At 39.7% G+C, this 24,492-nt stretch overlaps 1 protein-coding gene across 6 annotated transcripts in view; it reads left to right on the top strand.

Moving 5' to 3' along the window:
- Positions 1–637: 637 nt before the first annotated feature.
- The window catches only part of SLCO6A1 (solute carrier organic anion transporter family member 6A1), a 112,734-nt gene continuing 88,879 nt past the window's right edge, over positions 638–24,492 (top strand). For 3 of the 6 annotated variants that reach the window (XM_061424477.1, XM_061424475.1, XM_061424473.1), the window contains exons 1-4: positions 645–1,183; positions 16,070–16,330; positions 22,395–22,580; positions 24,181–24,286. In XM_061424477.1, coding sequence (XP_061280461.1) covers positions 817–1,183; positions 16,070–16,330; positions 22,395–22,580; positions 24,181–24,286 — 920 coding nt within the window. In that variant the 5' untranslated portion in view covers positions 645–816. Of the gene's footprint in view, positions 1,184–16,069; positions 16,331–22,394; positions 22,581–24,180; positions 24,287–24,492 lie in introns of all 6 variants that reach the window. The other 3 variants (XM_061424478.1, XM_061424479.1, XM_061424476.1) reach the window with 3 other exon arrangements.

The following is a 24,492-nucleotide window of genomic DNA, read 5'->3' as shown; positions in this document are numbered from 1 at the left end:
GGGGGAGCCTGGTGGGCTGCCGTCTATGGGGTCGCACAGAGTCAGACACGACTGAAGCAACTTAGCAGCAGCAGCAGCAGCAGCAGCAGGTTGTTTCTAGTGAGGTCACCCAGTTCACAAAACACCAGGATAAAATAAGAGTGAGGAGACCAGGAGATGGTTTCACTGTCTCATCACTAAACAGAACTCCCCTTCCCTTGCCTCCTAATGAGTTAAGTATTAAGAAGCAGTATCCTTGGATCGTTGTGGATTGAAGGCGCTAATGGATCTCTTTCATCCGAGTTCCTCTGGGGGCCCCTGTCCATGTGAGCAGTTATAAGAATCTAGCAAAACTGAGGGGACTTCCCTGATGGCCCAGACAGTAAAGAATCGGCCTCAAAACAGGAAACTGTGGGTTCTACCCCTGGGTTGGGAAGATCCCCTGGAGAAGGAAATGGCTACCCACTCCAGTACTCTTGCCTGGAGAATCCCATGGACAGAGGAGCTGGTGAGTGGGCTACAGTCCATGGGGTCGCAGAGTCGGACACGACTGAGTTACTCTCTCTCTCTCACACACACAGACACACACACGCAGTAGGACTAGCGTTCCCTCCACCCCACCCCCTGCCCCACGTGGAAGCAAAGCAGGAAGCAGCCCCGGACGTTCTCCTGGGGCAACTGCCAACCTCCCCGCGGGACGTTTGCCTCCTGCCCAAGAAGAAACGTTCCCCCTGAAGGCTGGGGTTGCAGGAGGCCCTGGTGGCCAACAGGTCCCCGACCTCCAGGCCCGGCAGGCTTGTTTCTGGCTGAGACCAGCCACGGCCCCGGCTCAGCGCGATGCAGCGGGGCCTGGTGCAGGTGCAGCCGGAGGTGGCACAGGCCCCAGAGCAGGTGCAGTCGCAGGCCGAGCAGGGCGCGCCCTCCGAGAGCACCGGGCCACCGGCGGCCGAGGCCGAGAAGGCCGGGCCGAAGCGCCCGCACCTCAGGATCTTTCCGGTTAGCCTCCTGAAGCTCGGCGCTTTCAGCAAACAAGGAGGCGGCCAGACCGGGGCCACGCGGCGCGGCGCCAAGACCGGACTCGGACACCGGAAAGGGAGTTTGGAGGGGCCCTGCGGCTGGAGCTGTCTGGTTTTCCCCTGGTGTCAGCGTTTTAACAACGTTCGTTGCTTCCTGATTTTCTTCTGCATTCTGGTCACTGCTCAATGTAAGCCCGCCGAGGGGGCTGCGTTGAGGAGAGTGCGTTCTGGCGCGGGCTGAAGGGGGCGCCAGAGGGCCCCCTACACTGAGGAGGCGGATGAGGGGCGAGGCGCCTGGGGAGGGCTGAAGGGGGCGCCAGAGGGCCCCCTACACTGAGGAGGCGGATGAGGGGCGAGGCGCCTGGGGAGGGCTGAAGGGGGCGCCAGAGGGCCCCCTACACTGAGGAGGCGGATGAGGGGCGAGGCGCCTGGGGAGGGCTGAGGGGGGCGCCAGAGGGCAGAGAGCCCCCTACCCTGGCGAGGTGGGGAGGTCCGGGTGTGGTGGGGAGGCCCAGCTCCATGTGGATGAACCCGCCAGCGTTCTCCAGGAGCATCTGAAATCAGCGGAGGTTCACAGGGCCCCGCCCTGGTTTACTTCAGCTACTCAGGCCCCGATTTGACGTAATTCTTCCTCGCAGTGGGGCCTGGCCTCCAGGTAGCTTGACGGGATGAGGGTGTCGTTGAGTCATTTCGCCAGGTGTGTTTGGTTACCAACCCAGAGAACCTCCTTCACTCAAGGCTGAGTCACTTAGAGGATTAAAATAAGGTTGAAAAGAATGTGACCACCAGGTGGTTTCTGCTTCTACCCACAATTTTGAGACGCCCTGACGGAGCCACTTCCCTCCAGGATCTTGTTTCCTCGTGTGTGAATTAAAGAGGTGGTGTGGGACATCAGACGATATCAGAGAACCCAAACTCTAAGGTGTTTAATGTTTGTCCGCACAGATGGATGAAAAATGTGAATCTGAATGCCTTTAGAGGGTCACGTTGGAGAAGGAAATGGCAACCCACTCTAGTATCCTTGTCTGCAGAGTACAACATGAGAAACGCTGGACTGGAAGAAACACAAGCTGGAATCAAGATTGCCAGGAGAAATATCAATAACCTCAGATATGCAGATGACACCACCCTTATGGCAGAAAGTGAAGAGGAACTCAAAAGCCTCTTGATGAAAGTGAAAGTGGAGAGTGAAAAAGTTGGCTTAAAGCTCAACATTCAGAAAACGAAGATCATGGCATCTGGTCCCACCAGTTCATGGCAAATAGATGGGGAAACAGTGGAAACAGTGTCAGACTTTATTTTTCTGGGCTCCAAAATCACTACAGATGGTGACTTCAGCCATGAAATTAAAAGATGTTTACTCCTTGGAAGGAAAGTTATGACCAACCTAGATAGCATATTCAAAAGCAGAGACATTACTTTGCCAACAAAGGTTCGTCTAGTCAAGGCTATGGTTTTTCCTGTGGGCATGTGTGGATGTGAGAGTTGGACTGTGAAGAAGGCTGAGTGCCGAAGAATTGATGCTTTTCAACTGTGGTGTTGGAGAAGACTCTTGAGGGTCCCTTGGACTGCAAGGAGATCCAACCAGTCCATTCTGAAGGATATCAGCCCTGGGATTTCTTTGGAAGGAATGATGCTAAAGCTGAAACTCCAGTACTTTGGCCACCTCATGCAAAGAGTCGACTCATTGGAAAAGACTCTGATGTTGGGAGGGATTAGGGGCAAGAGGAGAAGTGGACGACAGAGGATGAGATGGCTGGATGGCATCACTGACTCGATGGACGTGAGGCTGAGTGAACTCCGGGAGTTGGTGATGGACAGGGAGGCCTGGCGTGCTGCAATTCATGGGGTCCAAAGAGTCGGACATGACTGAGCGACTTATCTGATCTGATCTGATCTGATCCTTGTCTGGGAAATCCCATGTACAGAGGCACCTGGCAGGCTACAGCCTTTGGGGTTGCAAAGGATTGAGCACGACTTAGCAACTAAACAATAGAGGGGGCATATATTTTCTACTTGGCCACAACACTCACCACTCCCATGACATGTATATTCTTCACAAACCTTTTTACACTGATGATATTCAGTTCAGTTCAGTTCAGTCTCTCAGTCGTGTCCGACTCTTTGCGACCCCATGAATCACAGCACAGAGGCTGCCAAACATGGTCTCTTTTTGCTCTAAAATGCTGTATCTAAATAACTTCAGTAAAGAGGCTGTATATGATAAGAACCATATGAGAGGAACAAAGATTGATAAATAGTCATCAATTTGTTTGTCTTGAGAAATCATCAAAGACATTTCTTTGGGAAAGAAGGATTTAAATTATGCCTTGACAAATAGGTACAATAATAGCTGGGGATGTAGAGTACTTTTTGAATAAGGAAATGAATGAATGAGTGTTTTGGTAAACAAACAGATACAGGAAAGCCTTGCTTCAGAATGGTGAGTGACAAAATTGAGATCTTAACAACATCGAGTGTTCTGATACCTGACTGTTGTATACCTATTTACTTAGGTCTTCGCTCCTGCAGGTTTGCTATAGTAATTTATTACTTTTAGGAGCCTTTTGGCAGATTCTTTAGAAGTTTTAACTACATGATCATGTCATCTGTGAATCAGGACAGTTTTACTTCTTTCTTCCCAGTCTGTATGCTTTTTATTTCTTTTTCTTGCTTTCTTACAGTGACTAGGACCTCCAGTACTGTGTTGAATAGACGTTTTGAAATAGATATTCATTTATTTTTCCTGATTTTAGATAGAAATCATTTAGCCTTTCACAATTAAATATATTTACTGCAGAATTTTTGTGGATACTTGTTACCGGTTTGCAGATGTTCCCTTTTATTTTTAGTTAGTTGGGAATTTTTTTTATCATCAATGGTGTTGAATTTTATCAAGTGTTTTTCTCCTGTATCAATTGAGGCCATCACATTTATTTATTTATTCTACTAACATTATATATTGTGTTTTTTGATTTTTGGATGTTTAATCAACCTTGTATTCCTGGGATAAACCCTTATTGCTATCTTATTTTCTTTTTTTTCTAGATTGCTGGATTCAGTTTGTGAAAATTTCGCTAAGAATATTTTTTAATGAGGATATTGGTTTGTAGTTTTCTTGGAATGTTTTTGCCTGTCTTTAGTATCAGGTTATACTGGCTTCATTAAATTTGGATGCATTCCTTTCTCTTCTTTTTTTCTGAAAGAGTTTATGTAAGATTTGGTACCTACCTGAGTCTTTCAGAATCAATTTGTCAATTGATTGCCTCTCAGTTCCAAACATCCATTTTGCCTACTCTGTGAAAATGGACCTGGGCCCTCTAAATTCCACCCCCTACCCCCAAGCTGTAACAGTGTTCAACTTTGGCAGTCGGAGGTACTGGAGAGCCACTGCACAGGAAATATTGCTTCTTGGTTCCAGGGTGTTTGCTTGGCGAGCCTCTGCAGTGTGTACAGCTTTCTCTAGCATCAGGCTCCTGCGTGTTTGCATCTTCTCTGGTATCCCTCTCCTGTAGTACACGGTGGCCAGAAGCCCTCAGTGGCTGGCAGCTCCCTCTGGCATCTCTCGTGAAGAGATCTCCCCAGCACATAGAAGGAGACCTACCATGAAGTTTTAGAGTATAGATTTCCTGCTAGTTTTGTTAGCATGGCATCACAGTGACTTCTTGGTCATTCAGTAAGCCACAGCTGTGCCCTATTCACAAGGTCTGGCTTTTAGCCCTTGAATGCTCTCTCTCAGTCCTAAGGGAAGTGACTGTTCCTCATACTGGCTGTTTCTATATTGGCTCAGATGGTAAAGCGTCTGTCTACAATGTGGGAGACGTGGGTTCGATCCCTGGGTTGGGAAGATTCCCTGGAGAAGGAAATGGCAACCCACTCCAGTACTCTTGCCTAGAAAATCCCATGGACAGAGGAGCCTGGTGCAGGCTATTGTCCATGAGGTCACAAAGAGTCGGACACGACTGAGCGACTTCACTTTACTTCACTTTACTTGTAACTACCTAATGCCTTGTTTTGCAAATCCCCCATTATAGCTAATGATTCTTTATGTTAAACTTTTCTTGTTCAAATTACTGTGTGGTTTCTCTCTTCTGATCGGATTCAGAATAGTATGGAATTGGTATCAAGAGTAGTGCCAGAAGATACATACTCATAAGCTGGAATTTTAGGGTTGGTTTTTTTGGGCCTTTAATCTTGAGTGAAATGCTGAGCTCTTTGCCAGTGGAAAATGGGTAGTAGTTCTTGGCATGTGGTGGTATCATAATTAAGGTATTACCTGTGCTTGACTGGGATAAAATGCCAGGTGAAGCATGTACCTTGAAAGCTGAGTGGATGCTATAGTTTACCTTATGATAGTAGTGATGACTATAAGGACCCACGTGTTGGATGGAATGTTTTGAGTGCCCTTTGGGAATACCAGACCACCTGACCTGCCTCTTGAGAAACCTGTAAGCAGGTTAGGAAGCAACAGTTAAAACTGGACATGGAACAACAGACTGGTTCCAAATAAACGAGTATGTCAAGGCTATATATTGTCATCCTGCTTATTTAACTTCTATGCAGAGTACATCATGAGAAATGCTGGGCTGGAGGAAGCACAAGTTGAAATCAAGATTGCTGGGAGAAATATCAGTAACCCCAGATATGCTGATAACACCACCTTTATGTCAGAGAGTGAAGAAAAACTAAAGAGCTTCTTGATGAAAGTGAAAGAGGAGAGTTAAAAAGTTGGCTCAGTGTTCAGGAAAACAAAATCATGGCATCTGGTCCCATCACTTCATGGGAAATAGATGGGGAAACAGTGGACACAGTGGCTGACTTTATTTTTCTGGGCTCCAAAATCACTGCAGATGGTGATTGCAGCCATGACTTTAAAAGATGCTTACTCCTTGGAAGGAAAGTTATGACCAACCTAGATAGCATATTAAAAAGCAGAGACGTTAGTTTGTCAACAAAGGTCCGTCTAGTCAAGGCTGTGGTTTTTCTAGTAGTCATGTGATGGATATGAGAGTTGGACTATAAAACTGAGCACCGAAGAATTGATGCTTTTGAACTGTGGTGTTGCAGAAAACTCTTGAGAGTCCCTTGGACTGCAAGGAGATCCAACCAGTCCATCCTAGAGGAGATCAGTCCTGGGTGTTCATTGGAAGGGCTGATGTTGAAGCTGAAGCTCCAATACTTTGGCCACCTGATGTGAAGAGCTGACTGTTTTGAAAAGACCCTGATGCTGGGAGAGATTGAGGGCAGGAGAAGAAGGGGACGACAGAGGATGAGATGGTTGGATGGCATCACCGACTCAATGGACATGAGTTTGGGTAAACTCCGGGAGTTGGTGATGGACAGGGAGGCCTGACCTTCTGCAGTTCATGGGGTCACAGAGTCGGACATGACTGAGTGACTGAACTGAACTGAACTGAAGCACTTGTGAAGGAAAAATGACAGACTTGGGTTTGTTAACTCTCAGCTCAAGTTTTTGTCTGAAAATTTGAGGGCCTCCATGAAAGCCCAGAAATAAGCTATCACTTTTTTTAACCACATATTTCTGGAAATCAACAGAAAATTAAATGTATGGGTTAATGAATTGTGATGACATTTGAATTCAAAGTTTTGTCAAGTTTGCCCTGTGTCTTCCCATCTTGTATGTATCCAAGAAGAGTGTTATTTTTGCAGTCTATTCGGTTTGTTACTTAGGATATAGTGGTGACCTCTTAGCTCCTTAAACGTGGAACTGGAACTGTATGTAAGTATTTTCCTGGACACATGTTTTAATTTCCCTGGAATTTATAGGAGTGAAATTGCTGGATCACATGCTACCTCTGTATAGCGCATGTGGCTGCGACGGCACACATAGCGCAGGTGGTAGTTAAATTTTTCAGTATGCTGTAGGTTTTGCATATACGTACTTCATCAATTTATGAAGTTCTCCTTCTCCTTTCTCTCAAAGGAGAGTTTCATGTGTTTTTGAATCATGTTTTCATCAAGTGTTTTTATTACGAAAAGGTGTTAGATTTTGTCAATTTTTTTCAGTTATTTTAATAAGATTTACTGCAGTAGTCACAGTTAAATGCTTAAACCTTAATGATAATTGCTGCTAATCTTTCAAGAAAATGATTAGAGTTTAATAAACCTCAAGAAGGATATTTTGCTATACACTTCAGCAGAATTACAAAGGTAAATTTTATGTTTACTCCCTGATCTCATAAATTAGAATGCTGCTTACACCCTTTTCCATCTTCTGAAATTAGATTTTGTATATACACACACACATGTTTATATAAACTGGGGACAATGCATTTGTTCATGTGGCTTTTGTTTTTAAAATTTAGTAAGTTACAATGATTCATTTTCATATATTGAATTGAAATTAAGGAGACCTATTACTTTGGACACTTAAACTTGGTGAAATATTCAAAATAATCACAAACAGAGACAACTTATTTGAAGAACTTTGTCTTGTAAAGTATTTGTCAAAGAAGGATTTTCTAACTGAGTGTTAGGCTGAAATATTTCAGTGCAAAGATATAACTGAAGATATTCTTTATTTAGTAGTGTTTTCTTTAGCTTGTTAGATACTTACATACTTATAAAGAGTGTTTTCTCAATGAAAATATTATGCTTTGCAATAAAGAGCCATTTGGAGGCCTTAACCACTTTAAAATTTATTAACTATTACTTTGGACATCTCTAAAACCTCACTCAGGCTAAGTGATTCACTAGAAGGACTCAGAGAAAGATGTTATACTCATGAATATCATTTATTATAGTGAAAGTATGCAGATTGAAATTAACAAAGGGAAAAGGCACATGAGACAATGCCCAGAAGAAACCAGGCCAAGCTTCCATTGTCCATTCCCAGTGGACTCACAGGGACTGCTTAATACTTTCAGCAACAGTGTATATGACAACACTTGCAAAGAGCTGCCAACCAAGGAAGCTCAACCATGTGAGCCTGGGTATTCAGGGTTTTTTTTTTTGTTTTTTTTTTTTGAAGGGAGGTCTCGGTCATGTACACATGCAATATCTGTGTGACTGACCTCAGCTACTCAGACTCTATTATCCCACCCCTTACACACAACAGAAAAGGCATTCACTGCAAGTCATGTTGCTAACATAAACTATCTGACCAAAATGGTACTTTGTGGCCCAAAGCCTCCAGCATATAAAAAGTACTCTTATATGGCAGAATATTCCAAGGGCTCAGAGTCCTCTCCCAGGAGCCCGCCAAAGACCAGTCCTGAAGCCAGGCCTTGTTTGTGTAACCCAGGCCTTCTGAGTTAACTCACTGCAAAGCTATAAAAGCATCTTTGTTGAATTAGTTAATCTTATAAGAACAATTAGAAATAGTTCAGTTTAGTTGCTCAGTTGTGTCCGACTCTTTGCGACTCCATGGACTGCAGCAGGCCAGGCCTCCCTGTCCATCACCAACTCCTGGAGTTTACCCAAACTCATGTCCATTGAGTTGGTGATGCCATCCAACCGTCTCATCCTCTGTTCTCCCCTTCTCCTCTTGCCTTCAGTCTTTCCCATCATCAGGGTCTTTTCAAGAGTCAGCTCTTCATATCAGGTGGCCAAAGTATTGGAGCTTCAGCTTCAACATCAGTCCTTCCAATGAACACCCAGGACTGGTCTCCTTTAGGATGGACTGGTTGGATCTCCTTGCAGTCCACAGGACTCCCAAGAGTCTTCTCCAACACCACAGTTCAAAAGCATCAATTCTTTGGCACTCAGATTTCTTTATAGTCCAACTCTCACATCCATACATAACTACTGAAAAAACCATAGCCTTGACTAGGTGGAACTTTGTTGACAAAATAATGTCTCTGCTTTTGAATATGCTATCTAGGTTGGTCATAACTTTCCTTCCAAGGAGTAACCGTCTTTTGATGTCATGGCTGCAATCACCATCTGCAGTGATTTTGGAGCCCCCCAAAATAGGGTCAGACACTGTTTTCACTGTTTCCCCATCTATTTGCCATGAAGTGATGGGGCCAGATACCATGATCTTAGTTTTCTTAATGTTGAGCTTTAAGCCAACTTTTTCACTCTCCTCTTTCACTTTCATCAGGAAGCTTTTTAGTTCTTCTTTACTTTCTGCCATAAGGGTGGGTGTCATCTGCACATCTGAGGTTATTGATATTTCTCCCGGCAATCTTGATTCCAGCTTGTGCTTCCTCCAGCCCAGCGTTTCTCAGGATGTACTCTGCATAGAAGTTAAATAAGCAGGGTGACAGTATATAGCCTTGGCGTACTTCTATTTGGAACCAGTCCTATTTGGAACTCCTATTTGGAACCAGTCTGTTGTTCCATGTCCAGTTCTAACTGTTGCTTCCTTACCTGCATATAGGTTTCTCAAGAGGCAGGTCAGGTGGTCTGGTATTCCCATCTCTTGAAGAATTTTCCACAGTTTATTGTGATCCAGACAGTCAACGGCTTTGGCATAGTTAATAAAGCAGAAACAGATGTTTTTCTGGAACTGTTTTGCTTTTTTGATGATCCAGTAGATGTTGGCAATTTGATCTATAGCTTCTCTGCCTTTTCTAAAACCAGCTTGAACATTTGGAAGTTCACAGTTCACGTATTGTTGAAGCCTGGCTTGGAGAATTTTGAGCATTACTTTACTAGCGTGTGAGATGAGTGCAATTGTGCAGTAGTTTGAGCATTCTTTGGCATTGCCTTTCTTTGGGATTGGAATGTAAACTGGACCTTTTCCAGTCCTGTAGCCACTGATGAGTTTCCAAATTTGCTGACATATTGAATGCAGCACTTTCACAGCATCATCTTTCAGGATTTGAAAGAGCTCAACTGGAATTCCATCACCTCCACCAGCTTTGTTCGTAGTGATGCTTCCTAATGCTCACTTGACTTCACATTCCAGGATATCTGGCTCTAGGTGAGTGATCACACCATTGCGATTATCTGGGTTGTGAAGATCTTTTTGTACAGTTCTTTTGTGTATTCTTGCTGCCTCTTCTTAATATCTTCTGCTTCTGTTAGGTCCATACCATTTCTGTCCTTTATTGAGCCCACATTTGCATGAAATTGTTCCCTTGGTATCTCTAATTTTCTTGAAGACATCTGTAGTCTTTCCCATTCTATTGTTTTCCTCTATTTTTGCACTGATCTCTGAGGAAGGCTTTCTTATCTCTCCTTGCTATTTTTTGGAACTCTGTATTCAAATGGGTATATCTTTCCTTTTCTCCTTTGCCTTTCACTTCTCTTCTTTTCACAGCTATTTGTAAGGCCTCCCCGGACAGCCATTTTGCTTTTTTGCATTTCTTTTTCTTGGGGTGGTCTTGATCCCTGTCTCCTCTACAATGTCACAAACCTATGTCCATAGTTCATCAGGCACTCTATCAGATCCAGTCCCTTAAATCTATTTCTCACTTCCACTGTATAATCGTAAGGGATTTGATTTAGGTCATACCTGAATGGTCTAGTGGTTTTCCCCACTTTCTTCAATTTAAGTCTGAATTTGGCAATAAGGAGTTCATGATCTGAGCCACAGTTAGCTCCCAGTCTTGTTTTTGCTGACTGTATAGAGCTTCTCCATCTTTGGCTGCAAAGAATATAATCAATATTATTTCGGTGTTGGCCATCTGGTGGTGTCCATGTGTACAGTCTTCTCTTGTGTTGTTGGAAGAGGGTATTTGCTATGACCAGTGCGTTCTCTTGGCAAAACTCTCTTAGCCTTGCCCTGCTTCATTCTGTATTCTAAGGCCAAATTTACCTGTTACTCCAGGTGTTTCTTGACTTCTTACTTTTGCATTCCCGTCCCCTATAATGAAAAGGACATCTGTTTTTGGTGTTAGTTCTAAAAGATCTTGTAGGTCTTCATAGAACTATTCAACTTCAGCTTCTTCAATGTTATTGGTTGGGGCATAGAGTTGGATTACTATGATATTGAATGGTTTGCCTTGGAAACGAACAGAGATCAATTCTGTCATTTTTGAGACTGCATCTAAGTACTGCATTTCTGACTTTTCTGTTGACTATGATGGGTACTCCATTTCCTCTAAGGGATTCTTGCCCACAGTAGTAGATATAATGGTCATCTGAGTTAAATTCAGCCATTCCAGTCCATTTTCTTTCAGTTAGAAATAAGATCACATTAAAAAACATATTCTTTGGAAAAATTATGAATTAAGGTGGCTAAGAAATCAGTTAAGGTATTGATGTGCAACGGGAATAATATTCCTTTATCTTGTAAATATCATGATGTATAAACATATTTGAAAAGGGTTTTTACTAAATTTTTGGCTTCATTAATGTAATAAAACTAGCTTGTCTATAAATGCAAAAATTATATGGCTTTTAAATGTAGTACTCCATACCAGGCATTGAGGCAGGAAAAATACAAACAAATCAACCCTCAAAGATAGGAATCCAAAATTGATTATCTGACCTTACTGGGCTTGAAAGTAATGAAAAAAACAGTATTTGTGGCTGTGGAAAATGGTACACTGGAAGTCAAGACATGAAGTGACTTAAAAGAGTTATTTAAAATGTTGCTGGGGTAAAGTTATTATTAGAGTCAAGATTTTGGGAGACCAATAGCTTCTGCAGTTAACTCCTACGGCAGTATTATTGACTGCCAAGGTTTTGGGATTGACTGTTTTCTCACTTCACTGAAAAAGTTACAGAAGGAAAATGAGAATTTTAGGGCACGATTAGAAAATGTGTGAGGTTCTCTGATGGTCCTGTGAGAATTTTCCCTTTTAGCCTCATACTGTGTGTTTGGAGCAACCCTTATCCACACTTGCAGAATTACAGCATAAGTTGAATTCATAAATTCATGTGATCTCAGGTGTGAGAGTTGGGACATTGATTGGAGGGGAGTGGAACCCTGAGAAATGGGCCAAAAGCATTAGTGTGGATTTCCGTGAATCCAACAACTATAAACCCTGAATCCTGAACCTCCTTTCCCAGTATGGGCAACCATTCTTCTATGTCTCAAAAAAGCAATTGCTTGCTTGCAGACATTGAATTTACTTCACCTGAGTTAAGGGAATACTGATTGCTCTCTTGACCCATCCTACCTCTCATTGCTACTAGACTAATAGCTAGAATCATATTCCAGCCTTCTTAGAATGACTAACATAAAATCTGTCATGGGAGATAATATCTTATATACCCAAAATTTGCCTGCCACTTCAGCGATGCTTCTAGGGATATGCTGATAAATCAGCATATGACTGATATGCTGCAGGGCTACCTCTTCTAAAATGAAGGAAAAGTTTCTTCATTTCTACCATCTACTGCTAAGAAAGAACATAATCTTTGGTGAACCTGTGGTTTTTTTGAAGGCCAATGTATGCTACAATATAATGTTATATGTAGCAGCATAGCCCTGAAAAACAGAGGAAAAAGGAAATCTTTCCAGTGGGCAAAACATTGGAGAGTATGTCTGATTGTCTGTATTGCTTAGATACCATGCTGCCATTGTTAATGGTTTGACCATTTGGTGACTAGGAAAGTGTTAGGTAAGTAGTATGTGTCTCTGAATGGGCAAAGTTATCCTATTTGAATGGTTCACCAAAAGAAATCCATTGCAGAGGAAGCTATCAATAATGACGTAGATAGATAAACTATTCTGTGAATATTAATCAGCCTCTTTTCCCTGCCATTGTATGTGTTCTCAATGGGCTCATATTTATAGCGATAATTGCATTTGAGATAAAGTTTATATGAGAGCTGAATGCAAGGATTTATCTTCATCAGAGCTGATCTGACTATTGCGTTTTTGAGTGCCTGAATTGCCACCAGGAAAATTCAATACAATCCAGGAAATAACTTCATTCCCTAGAGAAACAAACCAGCTACCTAGAGGCAGGTTGATTATGTTGTTTGTTTAATTTCTCCCTACTGAAATAGATGTTTAGATCTGGGTTCTTTTAGCACCACGGTTCTGCCAGAACAACTATAATTGGACTGTGCCTCATGCACCATCATAATCATCTTATGTATTATCACATTGCTTTTAATGAAGGAACTCATCTTACAGCCAAAGATGTTCATGTTCATGGAATTCACTGGCCTTACTACACAGCTCATGGACTAGAAACCCTTAGCTTTATAGATTGTTATATTATCCTATTAAAGACTCAGATGAGGCTTCAGCTAGGAGACAGCAATCAAAAGTTTGGGTACTATCCTAAAGAGGGAGGCATATACTTTATGATAGTAACCTACATATGTGTTATCTGAGACCTAGAGGAAGAAGAAAGGGTGAATAATGGAAAAAGGAAGTTATGAATTTTAACTGTGGTATATTCAGATTTAAATAAAATATGTAGCAACTGTGCATTTTTCTCTTGTTTTATGTGTGCTGCTGCTGCTGCTGCTAAGTCGCTTTAGTCCTGTCCGACTCTGTGCGACCCCATAGATGGCAGCCTATCAGGCTCCCCCGTCCCTGGGATTCTCCAGGCAAGAACACTGGAGTGGGTTGCCATTTCCTTCTCCAATGCATAAAAGTGAAAAGTGAAAGTGAAATTGTTCAGTCGTGTCCGACTCTTCATGACCCCATGGACTGCAGCCAACCAGGCTCCTCCGTCCATGGGATTTTCCAGGCAAGAGTACTGGAGTAGGGTGCCATCAACATATATACATTTGTGTGTATTTCAATTTTTATGTTTTTCTCTTCGTCTTTCCCTTACTATTTAACAGAATAGTATTGTGGAAGAGAACTTTAGGTTGCAAAATATTCATGAATTAGAGGAGGAACTAATGCCCCAGCCCCAGAGACGGACACAGTTCCTAACAGGGCATTCTTAGCCTTGGCCATTATCCTCCTTGGCCACATCTAAAATGAGAGTGGAAAAAATTCTTTTAGGTACAGAAAAATGTTTATATCTTGTTTCTTGCTAATTTAGGTCTGTTAAACTGTGGTTCTAAGTCCGATTATTATTTCTTTTGCAGTCTCGTTCCCTCACAGTTTTAGTTAGGCCTACATCTTTGTTTACTTATTTAATTATACCATTTATGGAGAAGACAATGGCACCCCACTCCAGTACCCTTGCCTGGAAAATCCCATGGACGGAGGAGCCTGGTGGGCTGCAGTCCATGGAGTCGAGAAGAGTCAGACAAGACTGAGCGACTTCACTTTCACTCTTCACTTTCGTGCATTGGAGAAGGAAATGGCAACTCACTCCAGTGTTCTTGTCTGGAGAATGCCAGGGACGGGGGAGCCTGGTGGGCTGCCATCTATGGGGTCGCACAGACTCGGACACGACTGAAGCGACAAAGCAGCAGCGTACCATTTATACCTTGCAACTCATTTTTATAGTGAAGAAATGCATTCAGGTTTGTGATTGGATTGAAGAAGGGTAAGAGTGACCTTTCTGGGGAAAGAGTGAGAACATTTTTGTTTGTAAGAATTATTATTGAGACACATTTGGCAGAAGCATGATTATGTTGCTGCTAATTTGGTATGGAAGTTTAAATATGGAAAGAAGGGTGAAAATGTGTCCTGAGTAGTCCAGAGGGAGACAGCTCTTCAAGTTGTTTGTCTGCTGCCCATAAACTCCATTGTTGCCCTTCTGGACTCTCTCCCGTTTCCAAGGGGACTGGCAGCCGGTAAACTACATTTACCAGACTTTCTTGACAGTTGGCTTCCACTTAGGTGTTGCCAGTAAGAGGCTGCTGCAGAACATTTGAAAAAGGGGCAGGGGAAGCCTTTCTCTTTTTTCTCTCTCTCTATTCTGGTGATAATTTTGGCAACGGCAGCAGTACTGGATAAGTGAGGCTCCTGGATTTATAGTCAGCAGTGAATAGAGCTCCAACAGCAACAATAGTGGAGGCTGCAGTGGTCAGGTACTTTTGAGCACTGTCTCAAGCAACTGCAAGAGCCATGGAAATAGCACGTGACTATGAGGTAGCCAGCTTTCATAGTATTATTAGGTGTGTGGGTCGTGGCTTCCTGCAAGAGGCAGTGATTGCAGTTCCAACAGCAGTAGCAGCAGCAGTAGCTGTTGCCACTCCAGTCACCACTCCAGTTAGTAGCATATATTTCATGAGTTTTGATTAGTAACTTTCTTCTTTTCATTCCAACAAATGTATTACTTTTGTAACCAACCCCTAGATCAATTTTTCTGTTTAAAATATTTAGTATGTTGATTTTCCCCAGTTGGATGCTGAGTTATAGAAATGTACCTATATGATACCATTTACTTAATGTTCAAAGACATGACAAATGATACTCTAAATTGTCTAAGGATGTGTATATGCATTGTCAAAAAAGGTGTTAAAATGGTTCAGAAATGGTAAACTTCAAATATAGGATATGGATTGTGGCATGCGAGTAAAGAATGTGTTTAGGGAGTACATGTGGAGTTTCAACTATTTCAGTAAAGTTTCATTTCCTATTCTGGATGGGAGATAAAAATGTATTCATCAGATTTTTATTTATTGTTTTTTAAATAATTGAAGCATAATACATTGAAATAAAGATCAGTACTAAGTGAAATGATTAAAAAGAACACATTTTTTAGTAAATTACTCATAAATACTGTTTAAAAATAGTTACAAAAAGAGTTGAATAGCAAATCATAGAGGTTAGGAGAAGACTCTTGAGTGTCTCTTGGACTGCAAGGAGATCCAACCAGTCCATCCTAAAGGAAGTCAGTCCTGGATAGTCACTGGAAGGACTGATGCTAAAGCTGAAGCTACAATACTTTGGCTACCTGATGTGAAGAACTGACTCATTGGAAAAGACCATGATGCTGGGAAAGATTGGAGGCAGGAGAAGGGGACAACAGAGGATGAGATGTTTGGATGGTATCACTGACTTGATGGACGTGAGTTTAAGCAAGCTCCAGGAGTTGGTGATGGACAGGGAGCCCTGGCGTGCTGCAGTCCAAGGGGTCACAGTCAGACATGAACTGAACTGAACTGAAGTCTTATTAGTATTTTGGAAAAGAAGTTATTAGGCTTTTATAGATCTTAAGCATTCAGAGTAATTTAAAATAAACTTAAATCATTGTGAATTGTTTTTTAATGATTATAATGATGATCTATTTTGTCTTTATAAAGATTATTTAATGAAGATTATTGCTTCTTTTCTTCTTTTCACATTTTAGGTGTTGTGTTTGGTCTTGTAGATCTGAGCACCGACAGTTTTAAGAAGGAAAATAATTTGAGCATCATTGAGAATATATTCTTGTCATTGACTTATGATATTTCATCTTGCCTGGTAGTAGTGTTTATAGCATACTATGGAGGAAAAGGAAACATACCAAGATGGATTACAGTTTCCTCCTTTTTAGTAGGGTCTGGATCACTCTTATTTGCTTTTCCATACTTTAGTGTTGAAGATTCTCAAATGAATGTAGAATTTGAAGGTAAGATTTTAAAAGATACTGTCATCCATCAAATCATTATTCATTTAAACCGTTGACTCTAGGAATTTAATGTAAACAGTCATACTTGTCTGTACATTCATTCATCTGTATCTGTTTATGTGACCAAGTTTACTTAGCTAATTAATGGTGGCTCCCTAATAACATATATGCCGTTCTTCCATCTTCTCATGAGCACATATCCTTTCATCTAGGAGAAGGGCCTAGGAAAATGAAAGAATATTTAGGACAATATTTGGGATAATTATTTCGTGAAGTTGTTTTTCTTCTGTCAATTTTCATATATATTATAAATCTTTTGAGAACTTTTTCTTACATCTTCTACAATATATTTTAACTGATCCCTTTAGTTTGACCTCAACACATGTATATAAATACAAAGGCAAAGATACACACTTACACAGACGTACTCAAATAGCCAGAACTTTTCTAGCTATTTCTACCATTTCAAAAATGGGTGCTGCCCTTTGGTGTAGGACTTTGAAAAGATAGGTGGTAGCTTTGCTTTCTTAATTTTTTCTGATTTATTCCACATTTTTTTAATCTACCCCCAGTAGATAAAAAACACTAAAGTTTTAAAGCACTATTTTTGACATTTTTGTGTCAGATGCTCTCTTATGTATAGGTGTGTAAAAGTGTTGAAATGCATTTACACATTTGTAACCTTTAGACTGGGCTTAAGCAAGAAATGATGGAAAAGGCATGAGGATATCTTTATGCACGTGTATGTGTGTATATGTGTATTACATGTTTATGATATTTAAAAGTATGTTTATGATGTGTGTTTATGCTGTGTGTTTATAACATAAATAAATAGTTCATATTAAATATAATTTATGTATTAAGATATTATTATACCATAATTCATATTATAAATAATATGTATCATATATCACTAATTTATGAAGTATATAATGTTCACATATATTTATAATCTGTATATTTACAGAATGTATATAGAATAAATACATTTATTATTTTATAGGATATATTTGTAATATCTTTATTGTATTTATAGAATAGACAGCTAGTTGAATTAGACAGCTAATTTCCATAAGTCATCCATAAGTCATAATTTCCATAAGACTTATGGAAAGAAGGGAATGGAGAACATTTTGCTCCTATTTTTCCTTTAACCCTGTTCTGGTCAGAAAGGATGAAAAGTTAGGAAGAACTGCTTGAGATATTAAAAATGCTGCTTGATGAGTCCTCAGGAGTAATGAGAGTAGATATAGTATAGTCGTTCTTCCTTTGTCTTCTTTATATTATCTAGATTCTACATATTTTATTTTCTGCTTGTGATTAGGAACATGAAATTTATCTAACAACACTCATTCAATGTGTTGACTGGGTAACCCTTTGCTTGGTATTAGAAAAACAGAAATAAAGTAAAAGAATGATCTTTGCAAGTAGAAGTGCTCATTTCATCTATCTATCTATGTAGCTGTTTTGCCCATTTTGTTTAGAAGTTTAGTTTTTACATAACTAATTTTCTGCACTATGCCCACAATTCAGTTTACACATGTATGTATTTTTAATTTATCTTCTTTCGTCCTATTTTGGGGACAGTCCATCTCTTCCTCTTTTCTGAATATCTCTCCTGTTCTATTTGTTCTGTATTCCCTAGTCACCTGCCATACTTATCTTCCTGTATGACTGGTCTGAAGCTTAAAGTAGTCCATTTACCGCTACCTCACACTCCCTTTCTCTGCCCCTCTACCCTGTCTCAGTTTTAAGTACTCATCCCCTGTGTCCTAATTAACATGTAGAAATCCCACTCCACCAAATCCTTGAGAAGTTAAAAACTAATTTTCCCCTCTAGTTCATGAAAACAGTTGTATCACACTCTGGTCTTTAGTTTCTAAATCTCTACATATAATTGAATACCTACCATATCAATGGTTTCAGTGCATTGTCAGTTTACTAAGAACTTCCTAAATATCTCTTGTCTTGCTCTCTGATTATATCCACTAGTTCTCCTAGCTCATTCATGCAACCGAGACTTCAGTTCTCGCCTTTCATTGAAACTTTTAGTACATTGATGTCTACTTTATTCCTTTATCAGGTTCTCCTTGTTGTTACTTTCTTTCATTTGTAGCTTGTTTTGTGTCCCTTAATATGACATGTTAGAGTATTTCAAACACACTCTAATGATTATACTAAGCTCTCTGCCGCATTGTCCTTTCTTGTTCCTGGTCTGGAAAACTTTTGATCCAACCATATACCTCTCTTTTATATCTCTACCTGGCCTGCTGATGAGTATTTTAGAGAGAAAAAATCACACAAGAGGACTGCTTAGTCCCACAATGAATTTGCTACTTTCAACCTCAGTTATATTCTCAAATGGATCTATTCCACTGACTTTTTTTTAACTCCCTTCTGTAATTCACAACAAAGATTTTCGATTTTCCTCATGTCTTAGTTTGTGCTGCCATAGCAAAAACATCAGAGACTGCTATAGCAAAAACATTTCTCACAGCCCTGAAGGCTGAGAATTCAAGATCCAGGTGCCAGCTGATTCATTTCCAGGTTATGTTCTCATATAACAGAGAGAGAGAAAGCAAGCCCTCATGTGTCCTCTCTTCTTATAAGGGTACCAGTCCCACTCATGAGGGTCCTACCTTCACGAGCTACTTACTATTTAAAAGCCCCCATCTCCAAATGTCATCACATTGGGGATTAGGGTTTCAATATATGAAACTCTAAACATTCAGCCTATAACATCTCACTTAACTCTTACCTTTTGTGTTGGATGGGAAATACTGCCATAACAGAAATTTCCCTTAAATTTTTTCCATAGAAACTATAATTTCACCTATAACTTCATATTGGCACTCTTCTTCCTTCCTGTTAAAATGGAAGAGCTGTCCTCCCACTAAACATCCCGTGCTGTTTTAACTTCATGCGGACTTTATTCCATGGGTGGTCTCCTTGCCCTCTTTCTGCAACTTCTCCTTCTCTTTTGCTTCTCATGATTGGCATTTAAACGTGCTCAGGTTTTTCCCTATTCTTAAACAACTGAAACAACAACAGACATAACCAACAGTATCCCTTAGCACAACTTCCTCATTTTCATTGAAAAATTTGGAAAGAATTCCAGAATGCTTTCTGGCTTTATCTCATATTCTTCACTCAACCCACTTTAACATGGCCCTCACCATAAACACTGCAACAGATATATTTCCACCAACCTATAATCATAATTTGTTATTTAATATAATTAAAAGTTTTATTTATTACATTTCTTGCCTGCCACGCTTCTTGAAATTATAGTCCAATCAAAGGATATTTTTTAAGATGAAGAAGGGTACCAAAAGATTAGTTGTATCCTACTGATAGAAAAACATTTGTTTTCAAATGTTGGACATTTGAATCTCAGGCCCACGATCCTTAGGAGAAGGAAATCAAGTTGAATTTCCTAGGAGAAGCCAAGAGTGGTCAATTAGGGACATATTTAATTATCAGGAGGGTGAAGGGCCTAGTTGAATTTAACAATCATGCATTCAAAGTGAGATTTGCCTCATTGTGTGTTTCCCTCCAGCCACATTCAGCTTTAAACATGTAGCTGTAGAGTAGGGAACAGAGTTTAATTTGACTGAAAGGCTGAAATTTTACTAAGGGATTGCATGATATAAAAGAGAACAAAGGTTTTAAAAGTGCTAAGATGACTATGAAAAAAGTAAGGCGATGGAAGTGACATTGAGATAGTGAAACAGAGTGGGCTCAGTGGGTTGATTATAGATCCGGGTGGGTTTTAAGGAGTGTAGCAACTTGGTTGCTAGAAGGAGTGATCTGGAAAGGTGGAAATAGTTTGAGTGTAGGATGCTTGGAATTGCGATTGAGGAAGGTTTGTAGTTATTGTTTCCAAAAGTTTAAAATCAATAGCTAAGGTAAATGGAGTACAAGTACATGGACAGAGTGAAATTCAAGAAACTAAGAGGCTAGGGTGTTGAAAATGTCAGATTGATTGTGATATCACCACTAGTTAACACATTTATGTAAAATTGAAACATTTGTAGTTTGGATCACAGTTCTAGAGACCTCCTCCCATTTGACATGTGGATACTGGACTAGCTGAAAAATTCCACTTGTGTACTATTTTGCAATCTGTGCTTTTACCAGTTTTGAAAAAGCAAGAGAGTTCCAGAAAAACATCTATTTCTGCTTTATTGACTATGCCAAAACCTTTGACTGTGTGGATCACAATAAACTGTGGAAAATTCTGAAAGAGATGGGAATACCAGACCACCTGACCTGCCTCTTGAGAAACCTATATGCAGGTCAGGAAGCAACAGTTAGAACTGGACATGGAACAACAGACTGGTTCCAAATAGGAAAAGGAGTACATCAAGGCTGTATATTGTTACCCTACTTGTTTAACTTATATGCAGAGTACATCATGAGAAACGCTGAGCTGGAGGAAGCACAAGCTGGAATCAAGATTGCCAAGAGAAATCTCAATAACCTCAGATATGCAGATGACACCACCCTTATGGCAGAAAGTGAAGAAGAATTAAAGAGCCTCTTGATGAAAGTGAAAGAGGAGAGTGAAAAGTTGGCTTGAGTCTCAACATTCAGAAAATTAAGATCATGGCATCCGGTCCCATCACTTCATGGGAAATAGATGGGGAAACAATGGAAATAGTGGCTGACTTTATTTTTCTGGACTCCCAAATCACTGCAGATGGTGATTGCAGCCATGAAATTAAAAGATGCTTGCTCCTTGGAAGAAAAGTTATGACCAACCTAGACAGCATATTAAAAAGCAGAGACATTAATTTGTCAACAAAGGTCCGTCTAGTCAAGGCTATGTTTTTTCCAGTAGTCCTGTATGGATGGAAGAGTTGGACTGTGAAGAAAGCTGACTGCTGAAGAATTGATGCTTTTGAGCTGTGGTGTTGGAGAAGACTCTTGAGAGTCCCTTGGACTGCAAGGAGATCCAACCAGTCCATTCTAAAGGAGATCAGTCCTGGGTGTTGATTGGAAGGACTGATGTTGAAGCTGAAACTCCAATACTTTGGTCACCTGATGTGAAGAGTTGACTCATTTGAAAAGACCCTGATGCTGGGAAAGATTGAGGGCAGGCAGAGAAGGGGACGACAGAGGATGAGATGGCTCGATGGCATCACTGATTCAGTGGACATGGGTTTGGGTGGACTCTGGGAGTTGGTGATGGAAAGGGAGGTCTGGCGTGCTGTGGTTCATGGGGTCGCAAAGAGTCGGACATGACTGACCGACTGAACTGAACTGAACTAATATTTTAAGAATATTTTGTTAAATAGACACATTTGAATCAAAATAGACACAATCAGAATGATCTAATTGCTTGGATCTACCAATCTAACAACAAATGTAATTCCAACAAACATTTGTTGACTATTCAGCTACAGTCATGTGAATTTGAGAAAGAATAAGAAATGGAATGTCACTTCAAAGAATTTAAAATATAGTACTTTGCTATATAATGAGTAACTCTAATAGAGAGACATTTTATTGTATAATGCCTTGTCCTTATGCACCTGTGTCTAGAATTAGGGGGTTTAAAATGGAAAACTATTTAGTGACGTGAAGTTAACATGAAGATTGCTGAAAAAGTTGATCTACAATTAATCTCAGAAAGTAATCTTTAGTAATTCAGATAACTTAGGACATCAGAAATACTTTTTTTCTGGGGTCGAAACTCAGGGGTACCAGATGCCAGATTTAAGAGGAATATGTGTGTATGTGTGGCTATGTATATATACTTATGCACATATAAACGTGTATACACATATAATCATGCAATAAAGATTTATATTTGGTTTATAATATGTGCGTCTTTTCCAGTATTCCCACAAATTTTCTTTTATCATTGTTTTTTTTCCTGAGAACATAATGATTTACTGTAGAATTACTACATTCAATATAAATGAGATGTTAACTAAAATTAAAGCATTATGGTAGAAATAGCTTATAAAAGGTAAAACATTTCATAGAAGACACTGCATATTTGTTGTATGTTTAACTTTTGACCCATTTAACAAAAATGTAATTATCTTTTCAAAAGATATTTGCCAAGAAGTGAAGATTGTCAAGCCTTGCTCGAAAGCTTCATTCTCATTCCGATCAAACTACATGACTTTCTTCATCCTTGGGCAGAGTGTGCAGGGAATCGCAGCCATACCTCTTTATATCCTTGGAGTAACCTTTATTTATAACAGCGTTGCCACACACTCAGCTGGTATTTATCTAGGCAAGTTTTTTTCCCTTGTAATATGATTTTTGTGTATTTTCATCCTATCAAACTATAAAGGCTGTAGTTAATTTCTCTAGGAAATAAATAACTCAAATTACTAGATTAAATGGCTTGAATATTTGTATGCTTAAACTTTGAAGATATAGTGGGATTTGCTGCCGTCATGTCCTTAAGGGAATGAAAACATCGTTTTATGCTTCCTCAGAACTAGATTCAGTGCAGTGCTGAAATAATTATTACTGAACTAAGTTCTCTACATATACCAACTCAGTCTTTTTGGAGGGCTTTGACATTTTGAAGTTAATGAATTTATAACAGTTCTTGTTATAATCTTGTTCATCCTATCAAGGAGAGGAGTGACATGCTATTTAATTAGCTACAATGTAGAATCCACTTTTATAATATTTCATGCTAGTGTGTCATACAAAAAGTAACCCTGAGTATATGTCACAGTAATCTGTACTCCTTTATATTGTAATAGCTTCTGGTCCTGGTAGATTATCTATTTGTACAGGGTTATCTAACTTTCCTTTTTGAAAAAAAATTAAGTTGTTTTTACATACCTGTTGTGAAGGTGACTTAACAGAAAATAACATTTTACACCAAAATAATAATTTTCCACCCAAGATAAGGAAAGTCATGTCAATAAACTAAAATAGATGACATTCATATTTATGCTTGCTTTTAGAACAAAATTGCACCAGTTTATTAGTGTTGGCTGATGGTAGCACAAATCTGTTTGTTTTGCTTTTAATTTTACAGAATAGCAATTAAAAGCATACATGTATATATTACAGAGAATAGATTACTTTATTATTACCTCCTGCCTCCCTGGCAGCTAAAGTGAAGGATGCAAAAATGACATTTATATTGAAATATCATCTTGCTTTAGTACCACAAATTAAAGTGAAATACTTTTGAATTATATTGAATATATGTATATTTATTTAAATTATATTAAATGTAGATTAAATGTTACAGTGAATCATAAAATGATCTGAATTTCTCTATGTGCATTGAGTAATATGCATGATTAATTTTATGTGTCAGCTTGGCTAGGTTATGACAACTAGTTCTTTTGTCAAACACCAGGCTAGATATTTCTGTGATATGTTTTAGATGTGACCAGTATTTACAGTCAGTACGCTTTGAGTCAAGATTACCCTCAATAATATGGGTGAGCCTCATCCATTCAGATGAAGCGTTGCAGAACAGACATGTTTCCCAAGGAAGAAACAGTTCTGTCTCCAGACTGCAATGTACAAACTCTGTCTGAGTTTTCCCATCCTACTGGCCTGCCCTGTGCATAACCTTATGAACTCAAGACTGTAACATTAACTCTTATCTGAATTTTCAGCCTGAGAGCCTGTCCTACAAATTTGGACTTGGCAGCCCTGCAATTTCATGAGCCATTTCCTTGAAATCTCTGTCTCTGTCTCTCTTTCTCTCTCAATATTCTATTTGTGCTGTTTTTTTGGAGACTAACAAAGTATGCAATGAAGCTTTCAGAAGTAACCCATTTCCATTAGATAATTTTTATCATTTTGCAACAAAGCTGGGTTATATAGTTATTTGACATTCAGTATTCATTTTATAGGCATTGTGGAAGCTGTAGGAATACTTGGATATTCTTTGGGTTATACTATAGGAGCACCCCTAATTAAGGTCTCTGTGCTAACTGTGAATAGTACTTTTGGGAGAAGGTAAGCTGTTTTTTTTTTTTTCCTTTCTTTCTGGTTTACATTGTATAAAATATTTATTGAATAGATACTGTAGCTTATAAATGTATATTTCATTTATAATCATTATATTTTTAAAAGCATATAAATGTGACTAGTATGCACATATAGGTACATATAAATACATCTAAATACACTTTGCTGTTTGAAATGTAATTTAAAAAGTGGCT

Source organism: Bos javanicus, chromosome 7, assembly GCF_032452875.1.
Source record: "Bos javanicus breed banteng chromosome 7, ARS-OSU_banteng_1.0, whole genome shotgun sequence".
NCBI lineage: Eukaryota > Metazoa > Chordata > Mammalia > Artiodactyla > Bovidae > Bos > Bos javanicus.
This window is presented reverse-complemented; position numbering and strand designations above follow the sequence as displayed.